Source organism: Pseudophryne corroboree, chromosome 8, assembly GCF_028390025.1.
Source record: "Pseudophryne corroboree isolate aPseCor3 chromosome 8, aPseCor3.hap2, whole genome shotgun sequence".
Classification (NCBI taxonomy): Eukaryota; Metazoa; Chordata; class Amphibia; order Anura; family Myobatrachidae; genus Pseudophryne; species Pseudophryne corroboree.
The window spans coordinates 73,261,586-73,276,841 of record NC_086451.1 but is presented as its reverse complement, the minus strand read 5'-3'; the positions used below and the strand labels follow the sequence as shown (position 1 = coordinate 73,276,841).

General features: G+C 47.3%; 1 protein-coding gene across 3 annotated transcripts in view; it reads left to right on the top strand.

Annotated features, from left to right (window-relative positions):
• EEIG1 (estrogen-induced osteoclastogenesis regulator 1) overlaps positions 1 to 15,256 on the top strand; it is a 124,100-nt gene that overhangs the window by 52,075 nt on the left and 56,769 nt on the right. For all 3 annotated transcript variants that reach the window (XM_063936664.1, XM_063936665.1, XM_063936666.1), the window contains exon 2: positions 11,587 to 12,368. In XM_063936664.1, the coding sequence (XP_063792734.1) occupies positions 12,223 to 12,368 (146 nt within the window). In that variant the 5' untranslated portion in view covers positions 11,587 to 12,222. The remainder of the gene's footprint in view (positions 1 to 11,586; positions 12,369 to 15,256) is intronic.

Below are 15,256 nucleotides of genomic sequence, written 5' to 3'. Positions count from 1 at the left end.
GTCTGACTGTCTATGACAACTACCGTCCGTGTAGAACGTGAGTTCTGCATCTTCCAGTGGATTGTCACTGATGTCAGGCCTTGCGGTAAAATTTTGGGTCAAATATTCCATACAATCATGTGTATCTTCCTTTGCATTAAATCCTCCTTCCCCATCACTCTCACCTCCCACCCTTTGTGCCTGACCAGGCACACCTGGGAGAAATGTTGCAGGGTTTAATGCGCTGCATCTCCTTATGGTGATGTTTACTGGGGCCATTAATGCCAATTCCCATCTCGTAAACCTTGCTGATGAGACGTGTCTGGTTTGGGCAGAATTCAATAAGGCAGATACCGCATGCGGTGTATGGATTGTGAGGTTGTGGCCTAGCACGACATCTTCGCTTTTTGTCACTAGCAATGCTATCGCCGCAACGCTACGCAAGCATGTGGGGAGGGATCGCGCTACCGTATCTAGCTGAGCGCTGTAATATGCAACTGGCCTGCTGGCATCACCGTGTTTTTGTGTTAGTACACCTGCTGCGCACCCAGCACTTTCTGTTCCGTATAGTTCAAAGGGTTTCCCATAGTCTGGCATACCTAGTGCTGGTGCCTGCGTTAGGCATTGCTTGAGTCTCTCAAATGCTGTTTCAGATTCGTCTGTATGCGAAATCCGATCAGGTTTGTTTGAAGAGACCATTTCCTGCAAAGGTAGCGCCAATATGGAAAACCCTGGGATCCAATTACGGCAATACCCACACATTCCTAGAAACGTCCTGATCTGTTGCTGGGTTTGTGGCAGTGTCATGTCTCTAATGGCTTGGATTCTATCAGCGGTCAGGTGTCTCAGTCCTTGTGTTAGACAGTGTCCCAAATATTTTACCTTAGCTTGGCATAATTGCAACTTGTCTTTGGAAACCTTGTGACCTGTGTCTGAAAGATGAAACAGGAGCTGTTTCGTATCTTTCAGAGAAGCTTCCAATGAATCAGAACACAGTAGTAGATCATCCAAGTACTGTATCAACACTGATCCACTCTCCGGTTGGAAAGACTGTAGACAATCATGCAAAGCCTGGGAAAATATACTTGGACTATCTATGAAACCTTGGGGTAACCGAGTCCACGTGTATTGGACTCCTCTGTATGTGAATGCAAACAAATATTGGCTGTCAGGGTGCAGAGGTACCGAAAAGAATGCGGAGCAGAGGTCAATAACAGTGAAAAATTTGGCAGTGGGAGGAATTTGCATTAGGATGACAGCTGGATTAGGCACTACGGGGAACTGACTCTCAACTATTTTGTTAATCCCCCTTAGATCTTGCACTAGCCTGTAACCCCTCCCCCCACTCTTTTTAACAGGGAAGATGGGACTATTTGCTGTGCTGGACGTTCTTACTAGAATGCCCTGTTGTAGCAAGCGCTCTATTACGGGAAAAACTCCTAACTCCACCTCTGGCTTCAGAGGATACTGTGGGATTTTTGGAGCTATCCTACCATCTTTTACTTGTACAACTACTGGAGCTACATTTGCCATTAATCCAGTGTCCTGTCCATCTTTTGTCCAAAGTGACTCTGGTATCTGAGATGTCATCTCTTCTACTTGGGATGGATTCCTATTTGTCATAATGGAATGTGACATTAATTTTGATGGGGAGTCTAACATGTCTCGTACTTCCTGAGCGTGATTCTCAGGGATGTCCAAGAATACACCTTCAGGAGTACAATAAATGACGCAACCCATTTTACATAGTAAGTCTCTTCCCAGGAGATTAGTTGGTGCCGATGCAGCCAGCAAAAAGGAATGCTTGGTATGCAAAGGCCCTATTGTAATCTCGGCTGGTTTGCTAACAGGGTAGTGCTGGACTACTCCTGTTACTCCCATGGCTGGAATTGTCCTACCAGTGGTTCTCATGCCCACTGTCGAATTTATCACTGACTTGGCCGCCCCTGTGTCTACAAGAAAGTTTAAAGTTTTTCCAGCTACATTGATTGCAATCTCTGGTTCACTTCCAAGGCTGGCAATCAACTTAACTGGCTGCAGATTACAGGTATGGCCACACCCCTATTGGGTATGCTGACCTCCCTGAATCCCGCTGGCAGCAACTACTTGTGAGGGAGTTAGCTGGGAACTACCAGAGGCATGCCAATCTCTGTTCGGGGGGTATCTTTTTGTTTCCCCTGTATGTGGCTCAAAACTCCGCCTCTGTGGACCCTGCTCCCAATGTCGTGTGTTGTGTTGTTGTCTAGGGGGTTGAAAAGATCTTTGTACATTCTTTGTTCTACATTCTCGTGCAAAGTGTCCCGGTCTGTTACAAGAAAAACATGTTATTACACTTGCCTTACCCACAGGATTCGGTGGTACATACGCAGGCTGCCTTGTGGTCAGCGCCTGTATACTTACTGACATCAACTTATCACTTTGCGACTCCCTGTGCCTAGTGATATTTCTGTCGTGATCAATAGCAGCCTCTCTCAATGTGGACACTGACAGACCTCGCCAGCATGGTTGCGTGGTCTGTACCCTAGCTTTTAATGTTTCTTTCAAACCATCCATCAGTACAGATACTGCTACTTCTCGATGGTTTGGGTTGGTCTTAATGTCTTCTATACCAGTGTACTTTGCCATTTCTAATAGTGCCCGGTGAAAATATTCTGTTGCCGTTTCGGACTCCTTTTGCTTAATGGAAAATATTTTATTCCATTTAACAACGGCTGGGAAATACTCCTTTAGCTGTAAATTTATCCTTTTTACATTATCCTTGTTGTACACGTCTGTAAGCGGTACATCTTTATCCAATGCACAGTCAGCTAAAAATTGAGTTGCGTCAACATTGGAAGGTAAACAAGCTCTTAGCAGTATCTGCCAATCCTTGTTGTTGGGTTCTACAGTGTTACCTAGATCCCTGATGTATTTTTGGCTAGCAACTAAATCCTTCCTGGGGTCAGGAAATTCGGACACTATTGTTCTTAATTCCATTCTGGAAAATGGAGTGTACATGGCAATGTTCCTTATGGGAGTGGCTCCAGACACATCTGTTTTTCCATTGGGAACTGCTATTACCCTTACAGGAGCAATTCTAACAGCCTCTTCCTGTGTAGATTCTACAGCTTGTTGTGGTACAATTGTTTCAGTGTAGTGCATGGTGCCGTACTTACCCGTTGACACGACCTCACCTATCCCTCCGCTAGGGGCTTTCACTAATCTCGTGGGTGTCGCTGTGCCTACTGTGGTCTCTGCTATGGTGGCTGCAAGAGAGAGAGCTGAAATTGTTGCTGAATCGTCTTCTTGATCACACTCCTGAGGAAGGTTCAAAACAGGGTACATCTTGCACGGGTTAATACTTGCATGAGTTATTTGGTTAACATCATTAACATTTACAAGGTTACTAAGAGTTTTTGTTTTATAACCCAGTGCGTTTCTCTCCGTAATCAACTTCTCTCCTGCAATGTATGGTGGAGGAGGAGCTGTGGCTATCAGCTTCCTGACTGCCCCAGATCCTGCCGCCAGAGCCAAACCTCTCTGTATCTCACCTTCCTGGTGCCATAACTGTAAATAATCATGATGCTGAATTCGTCTCTTTGCTGATTTTACGAGACATATCCTCCTCCTTAAATTTTGTAACACTTCTGGACTAAAGCTACCTATTCTTGGGAATTTGTCCCTGTCTTGTACAGTCATTCTCTCCCATTCATCACATAAAGATTCGGTGTGACTTCCATATTTTTCACACATTACATATCGTGCCGACCCAACTGGTCGGTTCACAGAATCAACCTGAACCAGGGTTGATTGCCCCCTACCTGAGCAACTGGCCCCCATAGTCTGCAGGTGTTGCTTAGTCCTCCTTGGATCTCTGTATCAAGGTTTTCAGCAAGCCTTTTCAGACAACCAAATTACTCCACAGTAGGCCGGCGGTGGCGGTTTACCGAGTACCCCACTCACTCGCCCACCTCGACCAATACGACCTGATCACACCGACGTGGTGCTGGCGTACTTGATACAGGGCCCCTATGGAACCTTCAGTTTACTGGAACATATGAGGGTTACCCGCAGGACACTTACTCTTTCCAGTAAAGTTGGGGTTGTTAGATAGTTCCTGAGTGACCAGCGAACTTCCCTTCCAAAAATAAAAAATTACACAAATCACGTCAGAATGTACAAATAGCGTTTGTGACCACTTTACTCTAATGGTATTAGGTCAGATTACTAACTACTGCACACAATTACGTGTGGTCCAATCGTTCAGTACACAAGCACTACTTGTTATGTACTGAAAGATCAATGGAATCGATGTTTCCGGCCGCGATTCCTTCAGCAAGAGCTTGTATGGCCTATATGGGTTCTGCACCAACGCCCCCAGGGGTTGTGCCACTGGACTTTTATAGCGGACCTTTTACCTTACGACCTCCTGGTCTTGTTACCTTATGACCTCCTGGTCTTGTTACCTTATGGTCCGCTATACTCTAATGCTCAAATATTATTTAACCAGGGATGCCTCCCTAGCCACCGTATATGTCACTTACACGTATGTCCCTTGACGAGTACCCGGCTTTCCTTTTGGTTCCACCTTAAAGTTGTATAAAGTTATGTATACAAAACCACACTCACTCAACACATGTACACTCTGTTTCTATATCTATTTCTGCGCAGAAATTGTCTTCAGTCCAACAGTGTTACCAATTAGGAGCAGGATCTGTTAAACTAAATTTTCAGATTTTTCCAAAAATAGATTTGCGTTATTTACCGCTTCGCGTTATCTACCGCTGTGCGTTACTTATCGCTTTGCGCTAATTATCGCTTTGCGCTAATTCAACTTTTCGTGACTTGAGCTACGTGGGCGTAACCGGACGCTACGTTGCGTAGTGAACGCTGCGTGCGTCTGCCTTTGGATTGCGTACGCTAGTCTTTGTTAGCGACACGTGTACGCAATGCAAAGATCCACCGTAACACAATATATACTTTTATCAATGTAAATGATCCCTGATCATCTACCGCAATCCACACTGACTGCCTTGTATCTCAGACAAATCGTGTGTTGTTCTATACTTTAACTATTACCTCTACTATGAAATAACAGCAAATCTCTTTTAGCACTTTCTATCAACTATAAAAATTGGCAAACAGGAATAGTGATATACGAAATTGAAAAAAAAGAAATGCAGATAAATGTATGCGTGCGTGTATACGCAAGACAGAAGAGAAATAAAACAGTTTTAAAAGACACAAGCGTTTTGTTCTTACTTCCGGTTCCCGGATTCCTTCAGCACTCTTTATCTAAGCGAAGCAGACGCTTATCCCGTCAGCACTGCGAGACAACCTCCCACCCTTTGCTGGAGGGATAATGTCTGCTGATCTACCTAGTGCAGATATGAGAAGGATCGGATGAGCCCCCAATTGACGATGCTAAATTCCTTTTGTCGTAATTATAACCCTTTATGAAGTCTAAGAACACTGTACGCTGTTTACTTAAGAAGTACCGTAATGGTACGCTATTTGCGTAACGATCGCTCAGCAGTAAGCGAGACGCTCAAGCGTCACGTTCGCTCACGGCCCAGTGATCACAGGACACGTTATTGGTTATCACTAGAGTAATGATTCGCGGTAGCGTAGCGTACGCTCGAGACCACGAGGAGGTCACCAGCGATGCAGACGCTCACAGCGCTATACCTTTATGTATAAACCTTATACCAAAGAAATACACAGAATACCTTAATGTGAGTACAGGGTGTAAGTGCAACCTTGTGTAACCTGACTAACTACAAGGCTGCTTGAGCGTCACCGACGCTCAAGTGAACACTTAATACTATAGAAAATACACAGATACTGGTTTAGGGTCCAAAGCCTATTAACTGTATTATATCTAATATACTTGTAAAAAGGGGATAACAGTACAAATGATACACTACAATATAACAGAGACTTCCTAACCACAGAACTAAACAATAAATACAAAAAGACAATACTACACTGACCTAAATGCAATACAATACAATACTATAATACTATGAGAGATATAAGAGAAAAGAGGAGAGAGAGAGAGAGAGACGGGGAGAGATGAGAGAAATTGGCTCACAGAAAGACAATGATTACGGAGAGAAACTTACGCACAAAGGGTATGATCGCCTGCGCCTCGATATCCAGCTCCCGGCTATCAGCAGATAACCGTTGATGAGAGAGAGTGCGAGTTGGATATGGTCGGCCTGCCTATTTATGCCCCACACACAATGCAATCTCATGGTCCTACAATCCCATTGTCCATTGGCCGAAGGAATTCGGCCCTGCATCATAACAAAAGGTCATAGGGTGATTCATACAGGTGGGCTGTGACGATTTCCAACAGCTCAGGTGGGTGGGAAACTGGGTTTCCCGCCGCATACCTGAGTATGTGTAAATAATAGAAATGGACATAAACTTCTTATGTCCATAACTATTCGCACGAGCGATTAATACGCTCCAAACCAACACCGGAATATTACTAATTAAATACTCTTCCGATGGGTACCAAACACTGCTGTATGATTCCTGTCAGACCCTTCGTACAATACAAAGAGGGATTCCTTTAAACAGGGACCTTCTATTTTAACCAAACTTTCAGAATCTATCAAGGTGACCATGATCTACAAACTACATTAATTGTGAACATTTGTAACGAATGAGTCGCACGCTACGACTACATAAACTCTACCGTAAATACGCATACCGCGCCTGCGAGTGCACGCTATCGCGGGTATGCGCCTTCACGGGAGAGCGTACGCATGCGCAGCGCGGACCAGTGTGCGGTGCAAATATGGCAACGTGCATAGAGACATTTTTCTGACTTTGACAATTGGCAAGCAAGTTTCCTTCAAAACGGTTTATTTGTAGTGAAATGTCCAGTAAAATAAAGACCCTGGGGGTGATTCTGAGTTGGGTGCAGGCGTGCAATGTTTTCTCTCTGCCAATGTGTTCGAGACTCACTGCTCATGCATGGTCACTATGGAGATCTATGCAATTGCACTGGGCGTTTTTATTGGGGGTGGGGCGGGTAGCAGGGAGCGGCTAACAGACGGTGTGCGTGTTGGTGTCAGTAACTCAATCTAAAGACACAGTTCCACTGATGCGGGCGGCCATGGTCCCAGGGACATCCTGCGTCCGCCATAGGTAGGTGCAATGTCTGATGGTGCAGCCGGTGGTCTGCCGCAGTTCTACGCACATTGGCGGATTTTTGCAGCTGTCAGTGGACGTCTCAATAAGATGTCCGTTGGCCATGCCATTAACATTAAGTAGCAGCTGCAACTGCGTCCACCTCTGAATCACCTCCGCTGTTCCCTGTAAGCTTTGTTCTGTGTATTACATTGTTATTAGTAACCGTTACTTATACAGTGCCAGCACTGTACATTTGGGATCAAAATGGTAATAAAACAAGACTGGGTAATAACAGACAGAGCGGTGAGAGGACCCTATCTGCTATAGGTATAGACTATAGGGAAATAGGCAGGCCTTTAAGTACTCTGTAAATAAGGGAAACCGGTCAGTGATGAAAACATTATAATACAATTTATTATTCTAAAAGATCCAGTAATTTTCCTTATATATAGATATATAGAATATATAGATACTAGGTGCTTCATCGCGCCCTACGGGCGCTCTTCACACCGTCGAAAGGGGCTACGCCCCCTTAACCCCTGCACGCCTTGCTGCGGTTCAATATTTGTATGAGTGGATAGAGGGGATAGAGAGACGCGGGCCGGTAGGGAGGGGATAGATAGAAGGGGGGCGGTAGGGAGGGGATAGAGAGACGCAGGGCGGCAGGGAGGGGATAGAGAGACGCAGGGCGGTAGGGAGGGGATATATAGAGACGCGGGGCGGTAGGGAGGGGATAGAAAGACGCGGGGCGGTATGGAGGGGATAGAGAGACGCGGGTCGGCAGGGAGGGGATAGAGAGACGCGGGGCGGTAGGGAGGGGATACAGAGAGGCGGGGCGGCTGGGAGGGGATAGAGAGACGCGGGGCGGTAGGGAGGGGATACAGAGACGCGGGGCGGTAGGAGGGGATACAGAGACACGGGGCGGTAGGGAGGTGATACAGAGACGCAGAGCGGTAGGGAGGGGATACTGAGACGCGGGCGGTAGGGAGGGGATACAGAGGCATAGGGAGGAGGGGATAGAGAGGCGGGGCGGTAGGGAGGGGATATAGAGACGCGGGGCGGCTGGGAGGGGATATAGAGACGCGGGGCGGTAGGGAGGGGATAGAGAGACGCGGGGCGGCTGGGAGGGGATATAGAGACGCGGGGCGGCTGGGAGGGGATAGAGAGACGCGGGGCGGTAGGGAGGGGATAGAGAGACGCGAGGCGGTAGGGAGGGGATAGAGGATATAGAGACGCGGGACGGTAGGGAGGGGATAGAGAGACGCGGGGTGGTAGGGAGGGGATAGAGAGACGCGGGGTGGTAGGGAGGGGATATAGAGACGCGGGTCGGCAGGGAGGGTCCCCAGTGAGGAAGCTGATGAAGAGAGGGGGGAAAGTAGTGGAGGGGGAGGGCACCAGAAGAGGAGACTTGTGTAAAGTGGCGAGCAGACATAGAAACAGTGGGTAGGATGGCCGGAGGGACTCACCGTTGGGGCTGTGGGCGGCTGCTGCAGGCTGGTAAACAGTACAGTGTCCAGAGGCGTCATTGGGTCAGCATTTCAGCATTACTGTTACACACATTTCTCCCCCCCCCTCGCGGCCGAAAAGGGGGCGTGGTCTGCTGTGAAAGGGGCGTGGCCTCGCGGGTCTGTTCTCTCTCGCTCCGGGGGTGTTTCCAGCTTGTCTGTAGATGCTGGCAGCCCCCGGAGACTGGAGAGTGTGTGCCGGCTGTGTGACAGGAGGAGAGTGCTGCAGGAGATGACGTCACTGCAGCACTCGCCTCCTGTCACAGCAGGAGAGCTGACAGCGGGATTTGTGCGGAGGAGGCGGCGGGTCTGTGTACACGGCGCAGGGAGGGCTATGAGAGCCTTCTCCTGCGCCACCCGTCCTTCCTAATGTGTATGCCGGGGGCGGCATCACCCGTTGTTGTTGGGCCGGCGCCGCGGCCGGGGAATCAGAGCTGCTGATGGATGGGGGGAGGGGAGAGAGAGAGATGGACAGGCAGCAGGAGCAGAGACTTGCTGACTCCGCCCACCGCTGTGACTCCACCCAGCGTTACGGGCACAGAGTCACAGATTTAGACAAATATATAGGAGATAGAATACTAGCTTTTTGCCTGCGGCTTCGCCCCCGTGGAATTCTTAACGCAATAAGACTATTTTCATTGCACCCATCTTCAAGTTTAAGTTCACTACTCAACCCCTAAAAGAAGTAACGTGAAGATACAAAGCCTGTATGTTAACAAACAGTCTAAGGAACATAAGAATCAGTCATTTTAGACATTTTATTTTTCACCCCTTCTCACCCCCTATGTTGATGGGGGCTGAACTTGGACTTAAACGGCATCGGGAGTGTCACTATTCATCTCCGCGACCCCGAACACTGTGGATTTTTACATGTGACCCCCTTACCACCCCTAGGGGTGCTAGGGGTGTCTTACCCCCACAGTATTTTTTTTCAGATTGTAAGTTATATGTGTACCAAATTTGGTGTATATTGCTCCAGGTAGTTTTATGTTTCCTTTAACCAATAAAAGTCATCATAGAATATTATATAACGTAAAAAGTTGTTGTTTTCCTCCCCCCAGAAAAGTTTATTAAAGTTATTAAAAACAAACCTAAAAAGTAACATAATGAGCAAGATGCAATTGTTTTCTCGACAGTAGATGGCGTCCAACAGAGCTATTCAGTTGCTGGTCTGCTTGGGCGTGATCAGCTGCTGCATTTCAGCTGCCCCCCATTCCCCGGGGATGGTGAGTTGAAATTAGCGAGAAGTGACGCCTTTGTGCGCTGAAAGCGGGACTTTTCACATTGCAACCATTACTTTTGGTTGGGTTTAGCTGCTTTACGTGGCTAAACCCGACCACTCTGGGTGCGACAAGCGTGATAAATAAGCACAATTGAATATCACCCACCCATCCCCCCCTCCCAATCTCCCAAATGCCACCTTTTGTGTCTCACCATATCTATGTTTAATACAACTCCGTTATGTCTGGAAAAGTTTTAGAATAGTCTGGGAAAAGTAACAAAAACATAGGCCCAGATTTATCAAGCCTTGGAGAGTGATAAAGGTGATAAAGTATCAGCCAATCAGCTTCCAACTGTCATGTCACAGGCTGTGTTTGAAAAATGACCATTGGGAACTGATTGGTTGGTACTTTATCACCTTGCAGTTTATCACTCTCCACGGCTTGATAAATCTGGGCCTTTGTTTTCGTTAAATATTATTATTATTATTATTATTATTATTAATAATAATAATAATAATAATAATAATATTTTGTTATTATTACCAACTGGTCAAACAAAGGAGCTTTTACTGATGTTATTCTGTCCCCCAGCATGCTGTTCCTAAGGGGATCCAGTAACTAGGTCGACACTATCTAGGTCGACCACTATTGGTCGACAGTAACTAGGTCGACAGGGTCTCTAGGTCGACATGTTCTAGGTCGACAGGTCAAAAGGTCGACATGAGTTTTTTTCACGATTTTTTTTTCTTTTTTTTAACCTTTTCATACTTAACAGTCCACGTGGACTACGATTGGAACGGTAACCTGTATTGAACGAAGCGGTAGCTCAGCGAGGCACCTTTCGCTCGCCATGCTAGGGGACACGGTGCACTAATTGGGGTTCCCGGTCACTCTACGAAGAAAACTACACAAAAAAAACCATGTCGACCTTGTGACCTGTCGACCTAGGGACCCTGTCGACCTAGTTACTATCGACCAATAATGGTCGACCTAGACACTGTCAACCTAGTTACTATCTACCTTCCATACCGCACCCGTTCCTAAGAGCCAGTAGTCTCCCAGATCCCTTTGATTCACAGATATTTTCTTTATGTTATGGGACTGGGACCCAATTCTTGTAATGAGTGCAGCCCTTTGTAATCAGCCATGCTCGGGGTCTGTTACAGCCCAGACTTGTCTGTATTGGTCTGGCAGCTTTGATCGGCAGTGAGGTTAGCACTGACGGACCAGTTACAGCAGTGGGTTAGGGAAAGCGTAAGTGGCTCCTATTGTGTTACCTGTGTGGTTCCTGAAATGTGAAAAGAAAGGGGAACAATAAAACAGTGGGGACCGGGGATTGCGCGAGGTCGCAGAAGTTCTAAGACTAGAACCAGGGATGGCATCGTGTGCAGAATGAGGCCAGGTGTTAATGAAAGGCCCTTTTTTTTGTTTTGGGTGCAGGAAAGGTTTAATAGCTGTCTAGGTGCTGCGAGGGTTAATACAAGGAGTGTTCCCTACACATCAGTTGCAGGCTGCATTCCCAAATGCTGTGGAACTACAAATACCAGCATAGATGCATGCTGGTGCTTGTAGTCCATCAACAGTATTAGAGCCATACATTAGGTGTTGGGTACTTGCAGCAGTCACACAGATCAGTGTGGCTTATGGGTTGCTATTCTGCTAGCTGTAACGTAGGCTGTACAGAGCGGCACTAGATCTGGGCACAGGGCTGACGTTTCTCTCTCTCAGACAGTGATGTGTTTGTTTTGTTGCAGTGCTGGCGGAGATGATGATGGTGATGAAGTGCCTATGAGAAGGGTGCTGGGTACTGAGTGAGAAGCTGCCTCTCTTCCCCCTCCACCTCCCACAGAGCCGGTAGAGGAGGAGTCTTTAGCAGCCCAGTGCTGAGTTTAGGTTCCTGCTGCTCACTGACTGAGCCACCACAGCCACAGGAGGAAGAAGCAGAGAGCTTTCCTGCCTATCAGAGTACATGTTCTGCAGCTCCTGCCTGCCCGGAGATAAGAACGCCACACACAGACTTTGTACCCTCTGCCTGCTGTGATTGCCAGGAAGAAGCCTTCTCCACGCAAAGGGAGACGAGGAGTTCAGGGACCCCACCTCTGCTGGTTTGGAGCTTGTGGGTCCACTCCTCCTACACCTGGAGATGCTCCAAAGATTATTCCTCTCATCAGTAAATTCTTGGGGCATCCATTCCCGAGGGAGGGCCGGGCACCCCAACCACAGATACATAGAAGTTGACGGGCGATAAAAAGACTTGAAGCTCAGAGATTTGACTTTCCTTGAAACAAGGGAGAGAATTCCATCCAGTTCCACCCCCCATCCCCCTGACCCTTTACATCCCATCTGCTTTCTCTTAACGCTTTGATACATTTCCATATTGGGGGTCACTCATGGCTTTCCTGACCAAGAAGAAGAAATTTAAGTTCCAGACCATCTTCACCCTGGAGGAGCTGACGGCCGTCCCGTTTGTGAATGGGGTCCTGTTCTGTAAGGTCAGGTTGCTGGACGGTGGGGACTTTGTCAGCTTGTCTAGCAGGTAGGTGCAATTTATAATGACAGCAAATACTGCGCACACTGCCCAGACATAGTGTCGGTGCCCGGGTCGCAGACCCTGAGTACCTGGCCTGTATACTCCCAGCATACGCAGACTGGTCTACTTCTGTGTGCAATTTACAGATCAAAATAGGCCTGATTAACTAAGCTGTAATCTACATGGAACACATTATGTAGCCCTTTAAGTGATTGTAAGTAATTAAATGATTGTTTCTCTTTGATTGTAATAACTTTGAACCAGAAGACATAGACACAGACTGTAGAATTTGACGGCAGATAAGAACCACTTGGCCCATTTAGTCTGTCCTCCTTCTTTTTTTCTTTTTTTTTAACCATTTGGTAAGCTCAACCCTATTTGATCCGTAGTTCTCTGTGAGGATATCTTTACGTTTATCCCAAGCATGTTTCAATTGCTCTACTGTCTAAAGGGCCCCACACACTTGGCGATAACGATGATCGATATGAACGATATCGGTCAAAAATGAACGATAAACCATTCATATCGGTCAGTGTGTATACATCAATGATGAACGATGTGTGGCCCCGCGACCGTTCATCGTTGATCTATCCTCGTTTATACATGCAAGTCACTTTGGACGATATAGATGTATGTACTGTCATTTCGTCCAAATTGGTCATCAATATGGGCCAGGCAAAAAAACCTGACCATCGATAATATCGTTGGTCGCTAAAATCGGGCAGTGTGTAGGGCCCTTTAGCCTCTACCACCTCTGATATGAGGGTTGTGCTAATCAACTACTGTACTATGGGGGTCATTCCGAGTTGATTGTTCGCTAGCAGTTTTTAGCAGCCGTTCAAACGCTTTGCCGCCGCCCACTGGGAGTGTATTTTAGCTTAGCAGAAGTGCGAACGGTTTTATCGCAGAGCGCCTGCAAAAAAAATTTGTGTTGTTTCAGAGTAGCTCAAAACCTACTCAGCGCTTGCGATCACTTCAGACTATTCAGTTCCGGATTTGATGTCGCACACCCGCCCAGCGTTCGCCCAGCCACGCATGCGTTTTCCCTGGCACGCCTGCGTTTTTCCTAACACTCCCTGAAAATGGTCAGTTGCCACCCAGAAACGCCCTCTTCATGTCAATCACTGCGGCAACCAGTGCGACTGAAATGCATCGCTAGACCCTGTGCAAAACTGCATTGTTCGTTGTGCCCGTACGTCGCACGTGCGCATTGCGTCGCATGCGCAGAACTGCCGTTTTTTAGCCTGATCGCTGTGCTGCGAACAAATGCAGCTAGCGATCAACTCGGAATGACCACCTATATCCAGACACTGTAAGTGACAGATCATGGCTGTAGATCTTCACAATTATTGTAGTCATTTATGTATAGAATGCAAACATATCTGTTTTCATTCTCTGCATGAGATTGGAACCCCATTCACCCCTTTCTTATAACTGGGTGAAATGCTGCATGCAGGCTTGTGGAGGATTCCATGACGCGGCACCCTGTAGGTAAAAGACACACACGTGCACACAAGGGCGAGCTCTACCTGTGTTTGTATAGGTGAGGCTGGAGCCTGCTGGTCCCAACCTGCCCTTTACGCTCATTACTTAATTCTATACCTGCGGAAGGCTTGGGATAAATTGCTACACACACTTGGTACATGCCACAGACTTTTCATTTGTGTCCTGACCTAAGGGTTCCTCTCTGCCTCGTTTGTTGGGGTTAGGGTGACAACACACGTATAAGCAGAAGTATAACTTATTTTACTTATCATCTGTTGTAGTCTGTTGTAGCACTGCTAGCTTCAGGATGCCATATCAGCTGTCACTGGTATGGCATGCTGGGACTTGTGGTGTCCTTGTAGCAAATGAGTCTCGGTTTACTGAAGCCCAGTCTTATGCATATCTGTATTGGGAAAGAAGTTTTGTCTTTTTTATATTTTTCTTTATAATGTTTTTTTTTTCTTTAACTGAATTCTCAGTTGTATTTGGTACAAGCACAAGATATGAAACAGAGACATTATGATATAATTCCTATTTTAAAGGCAATATAGTAGACTATGAATAGGAAACCCGCCCTGTGGACCTTATTCTGCTTCAGTTGCAGTTTTGCTAATTTAGCAAAATTACAACTGCATATGATTGCATGCTAAGTGCCGCCCAGCGCTGCGTTCCCTTGCGATGGCAGCAACTAATGTCGACCCCTGGCTGCGAAGGCAGGCAGGCGCAGCTCTGCCATGTTTCCCTTTGCAGCGGCCGCGCATAACGTAATGTAGTCGCCTCAAAAACGACCCAGACACGCCTGCATTTTTTATGCCACACCCCCACAACGCTGCATCACTGCCCCGAGAACGCCTCTGCCTGTCAATCAGGCAGAGGTGTTCGCATCACTTAGATGCGATTGCATTTTCCAGCCCGTGCAGAAAGAGCCCTGTGCGTGCGCACTAGTCCGAAAATCTGCAAAATGTGATCGCATCGCAGGCACAATAGAACCTGAATGACGCCCTTTATCCTCGGGGGTGGTCTTCAGTATGCCGGCTGGCGGGATCCCGGCGCACAGTATACCGGCGCCGGGATCCCGACAGCCAGCATACCGACACTTATTCTCCCTCGTGGGGGTCCACGACCTCCCTGGAGGGAGAATAAAATAGCGTGGTGCGCGTAGTGCGCCACCGTGCCTGCAGTGTGGCGAGCGCAGTGAGCCCGCAAGGGGCTCATTTGTGCTCGCCACACTGTCGGTATGCCAGCAGTCGGGCTCCCGGCGCCGGTATGCTGGTCGCCGGGAGCCCGACCGCCGGCATACCATACTACACCCATCCTCAGAGTGTATTCATTTATATTATTGATTCTTATCAATGTTTGTACACGTTGTCATATCAGCCCTGATCCTGAGATGGTGAACAAAAAAGCAA